This window comes from Nestor notabilis, unplaced genomic scaffold (genome assembly GCF_000696875.1).
Source record: "Nestor notabilis isolate BGI_N333 unplaced genomic scaffold, ASM69687v1 scaffold29201, whole genome shotgun sequence".
Classification (NCBI taxonomy): Eukaryota; Metazoa; Chordata; class Aves; order Psittaciformes; family Psittacidae; genus Nestor; species Nestor notabilis.
This window is the reverse complement of record NW_009915650.1, coordinates 4966-26675: the sequence shown is the minus strand read 5'-3', so window position 1 is coordinate 26675 and position 21710 is coordinate 4966. Positions and strand designations below refer to the sequence as shown.

At 38.1% G+C, this 21710-nt stretch overlaps 1 protein-coding gene across 1 annotated transcript in view; it reads right to left on the bottom strand.

The window, feature by feature from the left end:
- The window catches only part of GPSM2 (G-protein signaling modulator 2), a 16669-nt gene extending 2024 nt beyond the window's left edge, over positions 1–14645 (bottom strand). The window contains exons 1-11 of the mRNA XM_010024256.1: positions 14346–14645; positions 8508–8729; positions 7311–7446; positions 6672–6814; positions 5979–6102; positions 5583–5698; positions 4390–4545; positions 3482–3590; positions 2940–3069; positions 2269–2339; positions 169–345 (exon numbers count right to left, since the gene is read on the bottom strand). Of these exons, the coding sequence (XP_010022558.1) occupies positions 169–345; positions 2269–2339; positions 2940–3069; positions 3482–3590; positions 4390–4545; positions 5583–5698; positions 5979–6102; positions 6672–6814; positions 7311–7446; positions 8508–8729; positions 14346–14407 (1446 nt within the window). The 5' untranslated portion in view covers positions 14408–14645. The remainder of the gene's footprint in view (positions 1–168; positions 346–2268; positions 2340–2939; positions 3070–3481; positions 3591–4389; positions 4546–5582; positions 5699–5978; positions 6103–6671; positions 6815–7310; positions 7447–8507; positions 8730–14345) is intronic.
- Between the last annotated feature and the right edge of the window lie 7065 nt (positions 14646–21710).

The following is a 21710-nucleotide window of genomic DNA, read 5'->3' as shown; positions in this document are numbered from 1 at the left end:
CACCACCTATGAGAGAGCTGTAGAGTGGCAGATTGGGCATCCTTTTACAAAGCCACAGTGTTCAAATAGAGTACCCCTAAAATGGACAGCTGCCAGAATGCCATTTCTGTAATTCTGACCAAAGGAAGGTGAGTAAAGGCGATGGTCCCCACAGCTCACCAAACCTACCCTCTGTGAGTTTGGAAGTCGATGATCAATAGAATTACTGGCATCCTGCAAAACTTTGGAAGTGGTGCCGGTTTTGTACTTTTTGCCTTTTAGTCGATTTACAAAATGCAGTTTTGCTGAAGGTTTGGCAAGCAGTGGTTTCTGTTTAGCAAGAATCTCACTGTTCCAGTTCTGAACCTAAGAAAACAAGAGTCAGGAAATGAAGCCTTCTGATTTTAATTACCTAGACTGTTACCTCTTATCTGCTGCTGCTTTTCCTCCCTGAAATGAAGCAGTTGCACATAATTTAGTTTATCCAAGCAGAACGACATGAAAACTTAGATTTTGGTTCTTATTACTTGACCTCTGACTAGTGAGCTTTCGTTAGCTGAAGCAGGTTAGTATTGTTACTGGTGAGTCTTACAACTGATCTGTACTGTGATACCCAATGGATTAAAATGTGGTCAAAGGTTAATTAAACACTGCAAATTTTTCCTTGCTGACTGTGGTGCAGGAAATGTAGCTAATGGAAATGCTAACATGCAGATACAGGTGGCATTTCCCACCTGGCATTCTTAGAATTGGAAAGAGGAAAAAAAATTAAAAATCCATAATTTTACAAAGTGTTAGAGCAACACAACCCCTTACACAAACCCAGATATTCAACCAGCCTTCAGTGAGGTCCTTGATATGCACAAAATGCCTAGTAATGATTGAAAAGAGGGAGAACACAAGCACAAGAACAAAGAGGAATAACCATCTTGTTTCACTGCAGAAACAAGAGAGCTTTACTGACCTGACAGATTTTTGCTAAATTCTCTTCTAAAATAAGCAGAATTATCCACTAAATTGACAGCTTTATCTACAACTGACCCTTAGAATAACTCAATAAAACCCCCATTTTTTTCTCTTGATTCAACATCAGAAATTATTAGCACAGTCACAAATCTTGCAGCCACTCTGCCTAACCAAAAGCATTGCCTTCTAAAGGCTTATTTAAAATCAGCACATGGATTCCAGTGCCAAGCAGATGGCATCCTGTACAACCACAATGCCAGTGTCATACACTGCTCTGTATATCAAAGACTTCTACAGAATTAATTTTCAGAATCTACTCAATGAGTATCTTGAAAAAGGCCCTTTATAAGAGCTAATCTGCAATACTAGGTTAATACTTTATTGCAAAAATCCACGTGAAACGTTTTAATAGATTAAGGACACAGGCTGTGTACCTTAAAAGAGCTCACAGATAAACAGCGGCCAAAAGCTTAGAGGTCCTTGCTGAGGACTCAGCCTGGGCTAAACACAGAACCTTTTAAAACTGCTACACAAAGAGGCTCTTAAGTATCAGTGCTGACCTCAGCTGTACATTGAGATTTAATTTTCTATTTGATGAACACCAGAGCAGTCTTTGCATCTCTTAGAAGAGATGGGAAGAGCTATTTCAGGCTGGCACTGGAGTCATTTATGGAGAACTGCCAGCCTACCATTTGAAGGCAGACAGAATTTGAAGGAAATCTCTCAAAGACTGACAAAAGGATTTTAATCAGGAACTGCAAGCTCTTGAGCTTGGGGGGAAAGTCAGTTTACTGATCTGTGACTCTGTTTCAGCGTTTCTGAAATAGCATCCCTTCTCACAATGGATGTTAAAACTCCTAATGGTTTGCAAGTTGGTTGAAAAATACAACAGGTATTTGAAGTGCCTATCACTGTAATCCAAATTAAAAATGTTCAGAAGAGGTGAGCTAAAGCTTAGGAATTTTACTGTGAATCACTTGCATGCTGCAACCTCAAGGCACCTTTAAAGTTAGTGTGCTTTGATGCACCACTGCAGGACCTCATTCATTCTTCCTGTGAAGGGAATAAAGCTAGCTCTCCACAAGCCCTTCCAACCAACATATGCAAGATTCTGACTGTTGCCCACATGGCAAAAGTATTAGTTGTTAGAATTGTTAGACCTGCTTTTACGTAACTTTTAGTATCAGCTAAATTAAAAAGGATATGGCAAATAACATTCTGCTAACTTCTTTCAAAGTTGTTAAGTACAAAACTTCTGACTATTGATAACTGCTGAAGTCACTGCAATCTCACCACCAGCATAGAAAGAAGGAAAGTGCCAACCTTTTCTGGAGTTAATTTCATAAGTTCCATGTTCTCCATACTGTGACGGCGTCCTACTCTTGGTCTGGTACCTTTGAGAAAGAATCAAGTTCATCTTTGTATCATTAAGATTTCTACTGTCACCTTCAAAGCTGTGGCTGTACTTATCTATGGTGCAAGATACAGCAATTCTGAGTTCCAAAACAGGGCAGGTAAATATATCACTAGGGAATAAATAACCACTAGTAAAAGCAGCCTTCAGGACTACACTGATCTAAGCTACCTAAGTTGCTTTAATAGGACACAAGAGAAGAAGCATGGGTCTTTGAACAGAATTCAGTTCTACTGTAACCCCCATACTGCTAAGATGGTAGGAAGAAAAAAAAGATTTTGGCACCAAATAGATGTATCTCCCACATTAAAAATTATTATTTCTAATTGTGTCTGTGCATCCCCTTTTCTTTAATGTAAGGAAACTAAGCAGTAAGATGTGATTCACAATGTAAATCCTCCAAAAAAGGAGGAGCTAAAGGGGTCCAATAATGCAAAACCAGCTTTTTTGGGGGGGGAGGAGGAGATGGGGAATGAACCCAAAACCTGCTCAACTCAACCATCTGTAGTCAGAAAACAACACAAACAACATATTCTAAGGTCACTGTTAGAAAGTATTGCAGAAATAGGCATATATTTACCGTTCAAACTGGTATCTACCGCGTGGCTTTCTGCCATCATGGAGTTGTTTGTGCTGTAGCTTAATCCAAGAACCATTTGAAGATCTGAGAGATTAAGTCTAGCAGTGAGTTCTCCACTTTTATCTCCTACCTGCAAGCAAACAAAATAAGTAGTTCTATTATTGTAATGAAATAAACACACATGTAAATAGAAAGCAAATCTTGTCCCCTAGAGTTCTGAGATAAAAAAGCTGAAAAGGTTTTCCTGGTTGAAAAACTGAGTCAACCTTTTAATGAAATATATGACAACTAAAAGGTACATAATGAAACATAAAACACCTCTGCTAGGCTATTAGCTTGGATTCCATCATGACACTATCAAATGTGGCTCCAGAACTAAGAGCTACCTGCAGTGAAATATGGCAGAAATAATTTAGGATCAACTATCTCAGAAATCAGTCAAAATCCATTCCATTATTCCAAGTCACATGCATGAACACAGCTCCATAAAACCACTGTGTGAGAGCAAAGCTGCCAACGTATGGGGAGTGTGAAACTCATACCTCTCGTGAGATCTCCAAGTGCCTTTCTGCAAAATGCATAGCTTGGTCATGATTTCCCAGCGCAGTGTAAGCATTCCCTAAACTCCAACATGCTCTTCCCTCACCAATTCTGCAGAAAAAAATAAACACATTTTCAATTATACCTTTACTCCCTGAACACTAGGGGTCAGGTTTTCATAATACTGCCACGATGAGACTGCTGTGCCAGGAAAAATGAAGGCTATCATCAGAAACTTCAAACACCAACACGTTTTAAAGGAATGTCATCTGGCTATAACCATAAATACGAGCAAGTCTAATAAAACACTAATTTTTAAGCTCTCAGCAAATATCATTCATTCAGTTTTGCAAGCATGAAGCACTTTACAACGTACTTTGCTTTTCCTTAGATTGCATGCTTTATTATCCTTCACATTGTGTTTACTGAGTTAGAGGTACTGTTAAAGGTAAAAAAAAATTTTAGTTGCACCCAACATCACAAAAAAGGCCTTAGAAATCATGATTATAAAATAAGCATTAGTTGCTACTGTATTATTCTCCTTTCCTCATCCCTTCCCATAGTTTTAATTTGTGGAGAAGCAGGAGACATATTCTTGTGAAGGTATGCAAAATTATTATAATGAAGTCATGAAAAAGAGAGAGCTGCTTTTCTTCTCCTTAATTTACAAAAGAAGATGCTGACAGAAGATGATGTGGAGTCAGTCATTCATCACTTCATCTTTCATCTCAGACTCATTAGCTGCAGTACCTTCATAAGTACTTTTTTTTTCCCCACATGAAAACTGGAGCCGAGCATTGCAGGGAATACACATTACTTCAGCTGTCATTCACAGAACAGTGACAGCAGAGTTAAGAGCTAACAGGATTTGGTATGTCATACACACATTAAACAATCTCTTAGGGCTTACTTGTCATTTAACTCCTGAGCAATCACAAGGTGTTTCAAATGATAATCAATTGCTTTTTCATAGTCCTGAAGCAAAGTGTACGTGTTCCCAAGGCTGTAGCAGGCCTGTGCTTCCACAGCTCTGTCTTGAAGCTGTCGAGCCAGCTGGAGCGTCCTCCTGAAAGAAAGGGTTAGTCATTTCAAAAATCACTGCAAGGAGGAGATTTTAGAAGTACACTTGTGCAACTAAAAAAAATCAATTGTACAAATCAAAGAAATTAGGACACCTGGCTGGCAAATGGGCTGCTAATCTATTACTATCATGTTAACTCTTACAAGATTTTCTCTGTCTTCCACTCCACAGCAACCTATTTCCATTTGCTTTATTACAGCAGACCGATCCCTTAAACAGCATCTTCTAATTTTAATTTATTGCTTCATCTATAGTGGTTTTCCTGACAGCATGCACTTGCAACAGGTTGGTACATTGTATATTCTCCATCAACAAGAGCAAGCAGACCTGTAACTGCCAAGCCAGCCTGATACTGGTGGGCAAGAAGAATGTGAGTGCTAGGAAGAATGTGCTCAGTACTGAAGCTTCTTCCCTTTCAAAAAGAACAGGTAGGCTTTCTGAAATCTACGTAAGATACCAATAACATCTAGCCTGTATCTTTGTCAAGCTTCTATTTTCCCAAGTTACAGTAGCCACAGCTTAGTGGTTCAGAGATCAAGAAAACAGTCTTGATTAAAAAAACAGACTAGGTATGTAAAATCATGCTGATGTGCACCACCTATCTCAGCTAATGTGTATATGCCAGATAGCTCCTCATCTCAGGTATACTGAAGTTACATCATTCCAGAACTTGCTAACAGCTGAGACAGTAATGCTTGATTCTAGAATAAAGGGAATAGATGCCTATCAACAGAAAGGTGTCTATCTACAGCGCTGAGAAGAATCTATTTAAAGTAACAAAAAAAAGTGAAAAATTTAAAAAAAGTTAATGCTGCCCCTCCCCTAGAAGAACCGTAAGAATTAAACAACTAGGGAAAACCATTATTTTTTGGTAAAAAATGAAGAATAAAAATAAAAAAGCAGCTCTTCTCTAAGGATATGCTGGAGAGAAGGCCACTTGACAGTGAGCTTAAGTACCAGGTACAACAGAAGTAAACTGCACAAGAAGATGTATAAATTCTATTTATAAGCAGTCAACTAACTTGTAGTATTCCGAAGCGGTTTCAAATTCACCCAGGAAGATGTAGGCGTTTCCAAGATTGCTGTATGCTCTTCTTTCTGCTGATCTATCACCAAACTCTTTTGCTATTAGGAGACGCTTAAAAAACATGGAATAATTGTGTTATTCTCTCAATTTTGTATTTTGCAACACATTTGCATATAGAAGTGCACACTCATAGTTTTTCTACCACGCATCTGTATTTTTCTTCAGGCCACAGTGCTTGAAAAGAACAGTCAAACTGGAAGCTGTGCCATGAAGATTTACAACTTACACTGGGAAGCTTGCAACAAGATCCAACACAAGACATGTCCTTCAGATCAGGAGCAATCAATGCTTTTTTGCTAGAATGGAATTCCTTACTAGCACATTGCTGTACCTGTTCGTGGGCTAAAACCGCACTCCTGAAGTTGCCCAGAAGATAGTGTGTGTTTCCCAGGTTTCCAAAGGCACGTCCTTGTGCTGCTCTATCACCCAGCTCTGTTACTATTGACAGGTTTTCCCTGTTTCAGGGGAAGGAAGAAGGGGAAGAACGGAGACTTTTAAACAGGGTTTTTTTCCACTCACAGTAATATAAATAATTATTAGGTTTTTTTTAGATCTTCCCATCTGTATAAAGGAAAAGGTCTACATAATTTAGTCTATATTCCACTTTGGCTTATTTTAATGGCCTTTAGGCAACCATAAATCTTTCACTGAGTAGGAAACATTTCCTGTGAGATCCTGCACTTAACTGCATCTTTTCTCAAGCTGGCGTGCTTGCTTCTAATTGCAGAGCTACCTTAGATACAAGTATACCAAGGTCCTATTGTTGACTCAGTCTGGTTTGAGGAATACTGCTGGATTCTAACATAAGGGAAGGACTTACCAGGTAGTAAGAGGTACACTAACAGTAAGGGCATGACAAGAAAATAGTGCACTCCCCAGTTTAAAAGGGAAAAAACTGACAGGTACCAATGTTCTGGAGAGAAGCACGCCACAGTCGGTTCATGACTCCACAATTCTGCCAATATTCTAATGAAGTAGATGATCATATCCCTCTCAATCCCCAACATTTAAAGCTACTACTTACTCATAATAATTTGCAGCTTTTTGTAAAGCATTCTTCACATCATCTGGAAGTTCCCCTGGATCATGAGTCCCAGCACTGGCTACATTCTTCCCTTTAGAGTGATATACATTTCCCAGATTATACAGTGCTCTCGCTTCTCCAACCTAAAACAAAAGGCAGCATTACAATTTTACGCTTCAGTCTTCCATCACAACAACTAATAGTACAACCCACAGATGGGAAAAGAAGTTTGTTAACTAGTTGTCAAAACATGCTCTGTCCATTCCAAACTAGTTCTTAACACCCACCCAGTTGCATCACTTCGTTTTGAGATGCAAGACACACAACAATTCTTGAGGCCAATTAAAATTAAAAATTAAATTAATTGATTTAAAAAAAACAAACTAAAACCAAAACCAAACAAACACCAACCCAAAACAAAAAACCACCACCACAGAACAGGACAATATTTATTAATCTGGATCTATAATCTTCCAGGTGCAAACAACTATCTTACAAGTAACAGATTCTTGCTGTCTTGAAGAAATAATTCAATATGCAGTATTTACTTCCCTCTGAAAGGTGGCACACATTACCAGTACAACAGGGTTCAGTAGTGTGTGTTAGCAGTTTACTTCCTGGTGCCTGAGCAATTCTTACCTTATCATTAAGCTCTCTGGAAATATCCAGATGTCTCTGACAACAAACGATAGCTTCTTCAAAATTCCCAAGTACCTTTAAGGTGTTGCCCAGATTCCCACTAGCTTTAGCTTCACCCAGTAGATCTCCAATTGTTCTAGAATTGCAGAAATAAAGCACCCAGTGATTAATAGTGTACAATTTGACACCAAGATAATCAATGTATAGTAAACAATTAGAAGAAAAAAAAATATTACAACCATGCAAACATGTATGTATTTGATTTTATATCTAAACTGCACTCACATAAACTTGGTTCAGTCTGTGGTTACTGACATTTCGTTTTGTTAGTGCTGTTTGTGCAACAGCTAGTTCATGGCATTGAGCTAGATTCATCTACATATCATTAAAAACTGATTTCTTTTAAGAAGAGAATAAAGATAATTTTTTAATGGTTATGTAAAAGGCAGTCCCAGCATTAGAAAGAGAGGTTTAACTACTGCTGCATTTTACTGGACTATCATAGTCTTACGTTATTTCCAAGACATACTGGTCTCCTAGAAAGATCTGAGGTAATGCCACATTCCTAGATTCTAAATGAGACTCAAGGCAAAAGACTGCCACTGAACCACTCAGACTGTGGTACCTGGGGAATAACACATCAAAACAAGTTCCCCACAAGGTTACAACACTTGAGCAGGTTAAGGCAGGGAGAAGAATAGATATGTGCCTAAATTGAGGTCAAGTGCATTAAGTGCCTCTGTCTTTTATGGATCTATAACCAATCATTAAAAGTCAAGATGCATAAATGACATGTGCAAGTCATAGGGTTTCTATATTTCACAGTATTATATTATGAGGAGTTTTACACAGAGAAACATGACTGAGTTGGGCCTAGTAAACAAGAGAGCCAGGTAGATTGAGTTTTAGAAAAGAGGAAAGGGTGAAGGAAGGGTGGATTTAAAGAAGTCATTTAATTATCCACAAACCTGGCAAGGTCTCAGTCAGTACTAGGATTATGGTGCTACACTGAGCATTAGCTCCAGGTTAAAGGGCAATCAAGCTACCTATCAGAACCCCTGGCACTCTGTTGTCACCACATTCCCATACCAGAGAGTATTAATAGCATAGTTTGGTAGAAAAATTAACAGCTAACTGCTCATCTCTACAAGCACGGGATGACATGGAGAACATGGTTAAAGAAAGACACAAGATTACCTTGCAAGAGTTAAATCATGGTGATGGTATTCCAAAGCCTTTGCATATTCATGCAAGTAGAAATAGGCATTGCCTAACTGGCTGTAAATAGCACTGAGTGTTTTTAAATCTTCAGTTCCAACCTGAACTGCTGCTTCAAAGAAAGACACACCGGCTCGGCAGTCTCCTGCTTTACACAGGCGCTCACCTTCCAAAGCCAGCTCCAGGCAGGAAGCCTCCATCCTGCACAACATAAGCAAAAAGATACACAGTCACTCTAAATGCAGAACTCTGTCCAGTAACCAGAGTTCTGAAAAGGTTATTTTACTCAGGAGGGCGTCCATTTGTCTAGGACAGACTCAGAACCATAGAAGAAGCAATGAGCTTTGTACTGTAGTATTACAGAAACTAATTCTGAAATGGAAAATGCAACTTCAAAGGTGGTGAGCAAACTTAACATTAGAACAAACAGCTTCACCATTATTTTTTTTCTTCTTTCTTTTTAAGTCTCAGGGAGGAAATCCAACCACTGTTTTGTCCATATATAGCACCTGTAGGACTCAAAAAATGCAGAGTTTTCAACATCTAGATAACCTCAGAAAAGTGACCTAGAAAACAAGCTATTATTGGCAAGTACCAGTTTTGACAAACATAAGCTCTTTTTTTTTTTTTTCCAGGCTCAAAGTTATGTGCAAAATGTTCCATGAAAATAAAAAATTAAAAATTAAAAATTAAAAATTCAATTATTCCTGTGTATCAAAGACCATGACTATTTTTCCCAAAGTTGTATCCTATGTAATTCAGTACTCCTTGGCACCTCATCATTTCCTACAGTGGCACTGCTATGAAAATTCTCCGAGTGTAAAGAAATAAGATCTAGACTGAATTAATGACAAAATGTATGTCAAGGCAAGTTACTTCACTGCCATCCTTCAGAACCCAATGGAATACTTTTTATTATTATAAGCAAATAATTGTATAGATACAAAATACAGCAAGCAGTGAAGAAGGGAGTTGTGATTTAATTTATAGAATTTGTAGATTGTATTTTGAACAATAAGCAAAGAAGCTGTTACGGAACTGCAGCTGCCAAAACACATTCATGTGTGGTTTTGCTACTGGGAATTCAGGTGTGCAAAAGGTTAACGTTTCACTAAGCATTAATGATTATATACAAACATTTCCGAATGAAAGGGACGTGAGAGAGAGAAGGATGAGAAAGAAGATGACTTCAGGTCTTCATCTTGAAGCACACTTTCAAGATACATGCATTTTAAAAAGCTCACAAAACTATCATTCTACCTTCACAACATATTTTAAACAAGGAGACTCAGTCAAAGTCTTTCCGTAAGTGTTCAAAAAGTGTGTCTAATACTGCCAAAAAGGTGACATCAACTTTGTAGATCTGTCCATTGTTTTGAATTTTTCTTCTTTTTTTTTTTTTTTTTTTAAGTGGTTTATACAGTATGTGGAAGGGCTTGCACTCCAAACCAGAACATTTGGTGTAGTTAGAGATATCCTTGTTATGCCATGATTTAGTATTTACCCAGATGTAAGAACAAAACATTTAGAATTCTATTCCTAAAACTGTTTCCCTTTGTATGCACAGATCAGTAATAGCAACAATCAAATGCTGACTTTTCTTAAAGTTATTTTAATGGCAACACCAGAAAACAGCTGTTTTGACAAGACAGTGATAGATATTTAACCTACCTGCACCGTTAACATTTGATTATTTTTCTAAGTAGGAAAAAACTAGGTTAGATGACAGTCTACTCAAATCTGAGTAAGAAGGGAATATTTTGGAAATATCCTGTTGCCTTCAAAAGAACTAGAAGATTCTGGATCATAGATAAAACAAGTTACCAACACAAAATTGCACAATACCTGCTGGTCTTCGACATTCCACAACTTAAGCACAACGAGATGGCAGACATATTTAACCTTTGCAACTAAAACCACCTGGTAGCTGTTGAAGATGCAGACAGCAAAGGGTAAGTCAGGCATGAAGTTCTTCCCAGGCCCAACTTCTCAGGTTGGATATCCATAACACACGCAGTATTTTTAGGATCAGAAGCTCTTCTCAGAGAAGTGAAAGCATTCCTGTTTGCTAGAATGCACAACCTGGGTTTTGTTACATTCTGCATGTGTTGAACGTCAGACAGAAAAAGGCAGAAATGATTAAGTACAGTTAAGTACAAGGCAGAAATGATTACACCATCAGCAACTGAAGGTTTAAGACTTAAAACACTTCACTGGGTAATCTTAATCCTATCCAAAGAGGTTCTCTCCGGGCACCTCATGTTAAATGACAAGTCCAATTAAAGCGATGGCTAGAAAATATGGTGCTCCTTAGTGCAAAGATTTAGACCATTACACAATCACATGCATTTCTTCAGATTTTTAGCTTGAACAGCTAAAAAGGGTAGAGTGCAAACCTAGACATAATGGAACTTACAAAAATCAAAGAGTTGAGTTTTTTCAGACAGAACACAAATATCTATGAACGCTTATACTCAGGCTGATGAAAATTATTACAGTATTTAATTCAACCAGAACTACAGGAAGTAAATGAGAACAGGAACTAGGAACTGAGTTCCACTATTTAATACTACTCAAATGCAACTCTAGAAAGCCTGTGTTAATAGGTTGCCAGAATCTGTAAAAGAACTAAAAGCTATGATTCCACTGGATCCATTCTTACTGAACTTCTACAATTTCAAAGTCTAATTAAACTACACAAAAAAAAAAAAAAATGTACAGAACACAAGATATTTATTTCCACAGCTGCCTGTATCCAATATTAGTACAATATTAGTATTTTATTCACATTATGGAAGAGCTGTGAAGCCATTCAGTTGTTTTAAAAGTTTGCAGGCTTATCCATCAAGTACCAAAACCAGACTCAGCAAAAGTTTGGTTTGGGGTTTTTATTCCTCCATTATTTATTAAGTTATTAACACAATTTTTTTTTTCCCAGATTTACTTAGGTGTTCTCCAGCCATAAAACCATCACCTCGTTAGAATGCTTAAACTGTCCCTACTAATAGTTAAACAGCATCCTGGCAGACTAGACAGCACTAGGTTATCAATGTTTTAGGAAGTCATTAAATAGTTACAAGGAGAATATGAAATTACTTGCTCTGTTCCAAGAGCTGCATTGAATTACTTATTTATTCAATACCCAATGGCTAAACAAAAGATACATTGACTCTGCAGAGATGAGAAGAGAACAAGGCCCATTCATCTGTGTACTTGTAATGAAATTCCATTCCTGCTAAACTGGGTAATGTTCTTCCAGATATTATGGTGGAAATACTCACACAGGGCTTTGTTTTGTTATTCTGTTTGTAGTTGCCTGGACCTGTTCATGGAAAGGTTGGCATCTCCTGAATAATTTCTCATTTGTAAAACTACCTCATCCTTATCTGTCCCTCTAAGCTTTTCATCTCGCCTGGCTCCCTTTTCTCTTTTCTTCCCCCCTGCCTACGACACATGTAACATACCTAGAGACTAAACAAAAAATGCTATTATATCTCCCCAACTCAGATGCATAAAATTACAAATGCCACACTAACAAAGATCCTATATTATTCCCAACTCCTGCCCTTAGTCTTGGTTTCTGTACATACTGCAGAAGCACACCACACTGAGCCCCCCAAACACCTTAACTATGCCTCCACTGCAACACTGTCTTTAATCAAACCAGGTTTGATGGCAGACTTCGAAACAAAACAACACACATGCATCACATGCATACACAAAGAAACCACACAGCTGAATTTCTTTTTTTTTTCTCCAGTCAAGATAAAAGCAGTTATAAGCGTATGAATTTAGCAGGCCAAGACAAGCGAGTTCTACAAACAGTTACTCTGTTGATCACCTATTAGCCCCATTTATTAACGTCAGCATTTTCAATCACTAAACAACATAGGAAAACCCAGCTTCCCTCTACCAGCATAAGCATTTTTATGGCTGCTAAAGTGATAGCAGTCAACTACAGTGAGGAGAAATAAACAGCTTGCACAGTATGAAACAGACCCATAATAAAGCCTCTCCTTAGGAGTGGGCCACCAACTTCTTATTAAAGTTAGTTCTATTGGAATACCAGAAAGAAGGAAAAAGCAGTCAAACCCAAAAGAGCCTGGGACACGAACTGTAGGTAAAAAAAATAAATTTAAATGCATAAGTAACACCCCCCTCCCCCCAGTAGTTTATGACCTATTCTTTCCTGCATTAAATTTTAAACTACAACCAAACACAATCTTTCCAAATTATAGCTATTAAATTACATCATCATAAAATTCCAGTTCAATATACTTAATTGATTTGCGGTTCCTCTAAGTTTCAGGAAAGTTTTGTATTTTTTAAAAGATTAAAAGGATTATGCCTCCATATTTTTAAAATAGGCATCCAATCACAGTTCTCAGGGAAAGGTTTAATAAGGCCATTAATGATACTGTTAACCAGTAACATTCAAGCCTGTACTGAAATACAGCACAAAGCAGTAAGATGTTTTACCCTCATTGTGCTTGCCAATTTTTCTGCAGTTATTTTTGGCTTGTCAGCTTAAACCAGAAAATTGGTTGTGCTGCTTTATTCAGCCATTTACTTCTATAATAGTACCCTGAACAGCTCCTGCTTTTACTAAAGAGTGAGCAAGGATCTCCTGTAGTCACCTGGGGAGGACCAAGAGCATCAGCAACAGCGATGATAAACATGTTAGAGGAATGCTAGAAGGTAGATACATTCGAGAAACACTGAGCACAGAAGAAATATCACGTTCACACACTTTGGAATTCCTGCTCTCAAAGCCACCATATAAAGATTTCAGCAAAATAAAGAGAGCAGAGAGTTTAATTGCTCATCACCTTCCTGACCATGAAAAAGCTCCTCCTGCTGACTGCACTGTTAACCAGAACTGTGTTTCTGTGAAACAGAAGACCTGTCTAACAGCAATCTAACACTGTTAAAATGTTTTCAGAATTAATTTTAAGCTGTCACATATACTGTCTTTCAAATAAGGATAGTGCTTAGTTCCTGTTAGCTAGCAAGGACAAGACCTCCAAAGCCAGGATGACCAGGATAGAGGGGAGGACACAACAAGATTCACGCTTTTTACTTGTTCTAAGAACAATCATGCTAGTGTCCCAGTGTCCCTTCCTACTGAACGAGCTGCAAGATTTACCATTCCAAACACCAGCCATCCAAATACCACACACTACACAATGCTTCTGTTGTTCAGGTTCATTAGAGCGAGTCTACAGTGCTAACATGTCCTCCCATGTCAGTAAAGGGTATTCCAGAAGAAAAATGGTAAAAGCTCTCAGAAGAGAAATCACACATCCTCTTGATTTGCAGCAACAGTACTTTTTAGACCAAGATATCCAATCAGTTTCTATCCATCAATCTGATTTCTTTATTTTAAACAAAACACTGCTGTAGGTGATAGCACACCTAAAAATTCATTGTTCACAGAAGCAATAATGAGACAAGTACAGATAACTTGAGCAGACAAAAACTCAACAATTGGCAAACACAGCCCAGAAGCTAAAAGAAGAGAGAGCTGCTATTACCATGCAGGAATCATAACTCATACCACTCCATCAGAAATAGAAAGAAATACAGACAATCATGTTGTTCTGCAACCACACAGTTCCAATACTATACAACCACGCAGTTATACTAATAGAACTGAATTTTCACAGTTCAAAATCCAAGAAAAGCAAAATAAAAAGTTATTCTAGCTTTCAGTTTCAATAACACTAGCAACAGAAACACCAAACTGTTTGTTGCAACTTGTTTAATTTTCTATTATTAACCACACTTACTCATCCATACTAAAATTCATAGTCTTACCTGTATCGAACATGAAAGGAACGATCTTCAGGCATGCTTATCAAAACATTACTTTGCTCCATTGGGTTGCATTATCAGTAGAGAAAATAATACTGTTCTGTAGAGGGTATGTACTTTACTATGGAGAATTGTTGTCAGAACACCATTCCAGTTAGTACATTAAGAAGTTGGAGTCTGCTGAAAAACTCTTCTTTATTAGTAAGGTAAGGAGGTCACTGTCAGACACATCTTAAACCTTCAGAAACGTGTTCGAGTTCTTTCATCTGTGGCCCTTTAAGCTCCATTCAGCTGCGTTTCTGCAAAGGGAACACAAGATGCTTGGCTTGAAGTTTCATAGTCAGTTAATAACTCATAACCATTTGCAGCTGATGTAAAAGCATAACACTACTCCTACCAAGCAGGAAGTGTCAATCAAGAACTTAAAGGCAGAGCCAAAGCCCTTCTACATACATATGTGAACTCCTGTAGGCAAGCAAGAAAGCAAAAGGGGTTTAACAAAAACAACGTACTCTCTTCTGTTGGAAACTTTGAGTAATTTACCCTTGTTAGTATTCTTTGGCCTCCTGACATTCCAAGCAAAAAGTTTAAAGAACAAAAGCTACAGAATGAAAGGCATAATATAAAACAAATTACAAACTGCTTTACACATAAACAGTACTGCTGAAGCCTTGATAGCTAGCTGAACTCCCACAGTAGTCAGAACTGGCTGGCAATACTCATCTGGAGATCACCTATTCTGGAGATCATCCCACTCAGAACATCATGAGCACAGAAACAAGCAGAGGTTTAAGTTCTATTCCCCTTTCCCCGCTCCACTGCCAAAAAAAAAAGGGGAAGGTTTGGGGGTTTTGGGGTTTTTTAGTTTGTTTGGATTTTTTTTATACTGGCTTCACTTTCCAACTTGCTACAGCATTGTCACATGAGCTCCAGAGTCTGCTCCAAAGGGACTGTAGCAGCCAGCATTTAGACATCAGACATGTTTAGGCTGGCAGGGAAGAAATGAACAGAAAAGAAACTCTGTGTTCAAAAGTTTACCCACTTTTAAGGATATTTTTAGTAGAGGAGTTGACATATTTATTGCTCGGTACTAATAGTACCTTCCCTTGCAAGTAAACCTATAGTTGAGTAATTCACAAATGCATATTTCATCCAGAGACTGCAAAGATGTCAAAAGAACAGAGCTCAGATTTAAAGCTGTCACCAGAAGAAAACAACCATCTATTTTTACTTGTCAGTGTAGGCCATGCCTTTTCCTCTCACAAGTTTTATCAAGTACCAGCAGCAAAGACTCATGCTTCCCATCATGCTCTACCCTGACAGCACCCCTCAAACACACTGTCCACATTCTCCCTGTTAAACAACTACTTTGCCCTTCCATGCTCATCATTAGAATTATTTGGCATCAACAAGTGGGTGTGGGTATATTTTTGCAATTATAAAGTGTGACACATGCAGCTTACAATCCCACTGCTCCCACACACTGGGAGGACTGTGTTGAAGGTATTTGCTCTCTGGAAGTTTGTCCGAACCTCAAATCAGATAACTCACACTAGCAGGGAGCTCTGAGCCACCCCATCTACAGCAATCACCCACCAGCACTCCTGCTGCTCAGCAAATGCAAGGGATTCAGATTTCTCTTCCACACGGATACACTCATGCAAATTGCTACATGCCACAAACTTAAAAGTGTGTACTTTGGCAATTGCCATGGATCATGAAACAAATGACTGTGGTAATTTGTGTATTTATCCTGTAACTGCAATTAACTGAATAATTTAAGAAGCTTTTTTTAAAAATAAAAAGCCAAATTTAATACAAAACCCAGTTCTAGGAAAAGTACATCTGAATGCCTGCATTTATTTAAATATCAGTGATTTTTAGCAGGACATTTCACATCAGCTGTTTATAACTTCATTTATCTAAGCTAGGCTTCTGTCCTCATACTTAGCCTCATCCTCTGACTGACACCACCATCTCCCACAAGCTGGAACCACTGCTCCTGCTTTCTTTCCTCCTTGCTGGCCGTATGGCACATTCCTAGTCTCGGGAGGGTGATACAGACACACCCAACTTGGTCAACACATCATGATCACAGATGCAACAAAAATTACTGGGTCTGGTCTTCCTACTTCCCTTCCTTCCCCCATAACTCATTAGGATGTCAAATTATGCCTTCACCCAACAGGTAATCAGTAAGCAAACTTAAAGCATAATTTGAGTGGTGGATTTAAACTCAGAGGTGGAAATCGATGAACACTTCCACAGATAGCATCTCTCAGGTGTAAACTGGCTTTGGGAGGATTACCCTATAGCAAACTAAGCACCCTGCTCTTTCAACTGATGCACAGTAATTATTCAGACTCTCTCTGCAACCAAGCTTTTCCTGAGCTGGTGATCAACATGGAATTGACTCAGAGAACACCGTACTTCAGCAGAAAAACCCAGTGGATGAGCAAAAATCAGGAGTTCTACTCTACTGGCATGCATAACAGTGAAATGGGCTTTCTCCTGAACTGCCATTTTTCATTAAAACTTCATGCAGCATGAAAAAAGCACTTGGTGCTTACTAGGAAAAGAAACTGCACTAATGCAAAGCAGCTGCTTTACATTTATTCTGCCCACACCTCTAAGCAATACAAAATCCATATCCACGTCAAGAAAGCTGCCTTTCAGGAAAGCAAAAAGTAGAAAATTGAAGTTGTATACACAACTTCAAAATGCACAATTTTACTATTCCAGCTGTCAAATGCTGCAATGGTACTAGCTTTAGTGTCATTTCAAAATAGTGGGGGAAAAAAGCACACAGAGAAAACTGGGCATCCTTCAGAAGTGGAAAATGAAACTCTTGTTACTAATTACACAGCAGTATGATACCAAAACCAACACCACCAGCTCCCAAAATCAAATAAAGCAAGGCAGAGGTTAGGCAATCCAATGTGACAGCCAGCTTATACCCCACAATAGACAAATCATGTTCTTTATCAACTCTTTTTTAGGAGAAAATTGTGAGTGATTGCTAGGGCTTATCCACCCTGCCTAGAAACAGCTAAAATATCTTCAATCAAACCATTAGTAAAAAGATAACTTTGACTCAACGCAATGTTTTATCTAAAAGCACCCTGTACTTATCACTCTCAAGAAGTCACTGTTCATTCTTTTCTATGAAATCACAGATTTCTATAGAAGCTTTATTAATAAAGCAGCTTGGGGTTTGCACTGCATGAGGCTTTAAGGCATTTCCTTACTAAATTCTATGACTCTATCTTTAATCTGATTCTCTGAAACTGCATAAAATCTATTAATTTGTAAAAACTTTATAATTAAGTGAAAAATCATGGTAAAATACTAATGTTACCTACTGAAAGGTATCTGGCACAACAGTGCTTTAAGAAGTGAAACCCCATCACGCTTGCACTTTTTCAGCATTTTTCATAAAACCATGATCAGTGTTGTCAGAAAGGGAACCAAGGCCCAATGGCTGATACGCAGAGAAGGTACCTGTCAGCCTTCCCTTAACATAACTGGACTGAATCAGTGACACATATGCTAAGACCTGAATGAATCTCACTCTCACTCAAATTACAGAAGAAACCAAGAGTTCCCCATCTTCAGTTCTGATCAGTGTGTTTCAAGTCTCTGACAGCAATAAAACAAGAGCTGTAATTTCTTTCTCAGAAGCCTGTTATGCAAGCTAATTGTCCTAGATCTTACATCTGCCAGACAAGCATTTCATGTTTTAAGGCATTTCCCATTCAGAAAAGATTTGATTACCTATCATGGATTTTATCACAATGGTAAATCACTTTAATCAGTTTGCAATTCTTAGTTAGGCTGAATGTAGATGCCTTCATTTTAACTTTTGATAAAATACAGTATTTGACACAAGAGAAAATGAATTGGCAAGCCACAGAAAACCGATACTACTCTTTATTAGCAGTAAAACCAAAATGCTGCGGAGGGAGACGATTTTTTTTCTCCCCGCATCTCCTTAAAATAGTATATTTCTGCTGCTTCACTGGTTCCTTCCCCCAACTCATACCTTCCTTTCTGGAGCTTGTCAGATGCTCAGAAATATTGCTTTGTTTACCTACAGTTAGATAGCTGACACATGCTGACTGGTCACTTAGGGGCTAACAAACAAGAGTATCTAACAGCTCATTCTTTCTGCCTATCCCTACAGGAGACAACCAAGTAATGCCTCTCCACCCATCTGCTATTTTGCACAAAGCTATAGGAATGGAGCATCTGCCAAATGAAGTCATCACTGACCGACAGATTCAAAAGCTACTAGAGGAAAATACACACCAAGGTAGACCAACTGCACAAATTGTATTTCCTCAAAAGAAACCAAACAGCTACAGAAATGCACTGTTTCAAGATTAAGACAAATTTCCCAATGGTGAACTAAGTCTGAATTTCTTTTCAGGAAGAGGCTATAGCATGGGCAGAAAAAAAGGAAAAAAAGCAGCTTGAACAGGATTATATAAAAACAAAACAGAGCTTTGCATAGCCCGTGGAGAAAGAGACAGGCTAAAAAGCAACAGAAATACACTAACAGTTCTATTACTGAAATATAGGGATTATATGGTTCCAGATCTTCTAAGTATAAAACAGCATATAAACACAAACAGTACAACCAGAAGCACTCAGAACTAGACAATCCATAATTTTAGTCTTCAATGCTGTCCAAAAAAGGGTTTTTTTTTAAATTTACCATAATTGGAAATCTGGGGTAAACAGCAGCATCACTGGCATTTCTGTAGTCATATATATTTCCCTGTGAACGAACCTTAAGGTAACACTGTGCCATGTTGGGAAAAATGTTTTTTCTAAGCCTTGAGGAGTGTACAAGTGACAAGTCATGAGAGTAGATCATGCAGATGCCAGAAACAGGGCACTAACACCAGTGTAGTTACTTTTGGAAACTTAATTTTAAACTCCTCCCTGCACCACTTTTGACAGAACTTCAACAGCTGATTAGCTGCCAGCACACAGAACCCACCTTCACTGATGAAGTGAATTTGAGGTTTATTCAGGGTCAGTGATGACGTGGAGCAATACCTGCTCTGAAATACTGCCTTGTTCTCCTCGTGGATTTATGTATGGAGCAGACACTCACAGAATAAACCACTTCTTTTAAAGAACTGGCTTAGCAGCATACAATACAAGCAGCACACAAGCATACTTTCCAACATACAATCCAGTGCAGCTCACATCAGACATTAACAGGTTGCATCTAAAGGACAGAACAGGAAATCTGGGGTTTGTAAACAACTACCTCAGACACTCCTCCTAGGTGTGAGTCTGATAAAGTAGATTCTGAAGAGCTTGCAATCACTACAGAGCATGGGAAAGACCCAGCCTAACACATCCTATGCTATCAGTCTCATCAGACAAGCTGCAAATAAATTAATACCACTATCTAATTTTCTTGATTCAGATGCTTCCTTCTCCACCCCAATTATATTTACTATGCTGACTTATAAATATGGGCCAGTATGAAACTAAGACACATTACTGAATACTTCAGAGAACCCTAAAATGGGCAGCAGGAGTGGGTATTGTATTGGCTCTGGGCCACATGTGATGTTCTTTGAACAAAATAGGAATCCTACTAATCACTGCTCTGCAAGTCTCGAATTTCACTTATAGCATGCTAATAGGAAAAGAAACATGAAGTTTCCTCTCCTCTCCCCTGACCATGTGGACAGGACTGTTTTTTCTATATGAAACCAGTGTATAGCTAACTACCTTTTATGAATCAAAAAAATAGAATTACTACAGTGAGGTATGGAAAATTGATTCCATTATCTGTGAAATTATTTCAGCTCCCTTCTTGGACAGTTAATGCCCAAGACTTAATTACTTCAGTATAACCATCAGTGTTTCCAAACAGTCAACAGAAGCACAGAGGTTATAAAAGAGTAGAAAAACACTAATAATGGGAACTATGACACTCATAAGATCCATCCCCTCAAAAAAATAAGAGCTAAATGAAAAATTATGCAAATATATCATTATCTGTCACAAAATCCTGAGTGATCCAACTGATTCTATTCTTCACTTCCCTCCCCATATCATTGCTAGCACTGCATTTACCCAAATGTAAGAAAGGCTTTTTGTCAAATTATTTTAATTTACTCACCCATTTTCTTTACTGGTCACCAATATGACTGCAGAAGGATAATCCCCCTAGTGACAAACGAACACAAGCATGCCCAGAACAGCCCAAAGTAGAACTAAAATATTAGCAACTATATTAAAGTAATGAAAATATTGCATAAAACCCTACAACTAGTTCACAAGATTAAAAATGTAATTATAAGCCATAATAGTTTATGAAATTCTATTTAAAAATAAGTTTTTAAATGGTCCTAGCAATGAAATCCTTCTAAATTGTGAGATGATTTTAAACAAACAAAACCAACAGGTGGCAACAAATTTGGTTAAAACACAGTAAGGATCAGCATGCACAGATGGAAGTAAAAGCATGGACTGGAATTCAACACTAGAGAAACAGAGACCAACATTTATTATCTAATTGCTAACATGGTCCTGCATTATGACAGGCATGGTAACAATGGAGATACTTATTATCCTATTTCTAAAATGCTGTTTGTTTGTGGTTTTCTTTAGTTCTTTGGTTACTTAAACCCAGTGAACCCTGTTGCACAGAGGTTCTAGATACAGGCAAGAGAAGGTCTCCTCTGTGCACTTTCATATAAACTAATTCCTCTTGATTCTCCCTCCACTCACATCTCTCCTTGGCAAAGCAGACTAGATAACCTGGCTTATACAATACTGTGTTAAAGGCAAACAAAAGTCTAGGAGCATTTCTGTATGAGCCTTTAAATAATGCTAAATATCTGTAACATGGCAAGCCTTTTAAACTCTGTATACCCTTTTTGTTCATCTCTCCCTCCTGCTGTTAAAGCGTTGTGCAAACCCCTCCTTTAACAAGCATTACCTAGTGTTATTTTCAGTATTACCCACAATCACCAACCTTAAAACACAAGCAGACCTAATGACACAAGTTATTTCTGCCAGATCATAAAAAAAACCAAAACAAACAAACAAACAAAACAAAAACAAAACAAAAACAAACAAAAAAACAACCTATTCCAAACAACTGTGGTAACTGATTGCAGAAGCATCTTCCTTCTCTGAGTCAGAAAGAAGCTTGCCTGCATTCTTACAGGTTATTTTCTGTTCCTTTTATGAGAAACACCCAAGCAGCAGATAAAAACTGCATAAACACTATGCAACAACAGAATTGTGTATCATACCAAATACTAAAGAAAATTAACACTTCCCATTAAGGAACATTCAAATTGCTGCCCAGAACCTGGTATTTCTACTCACACT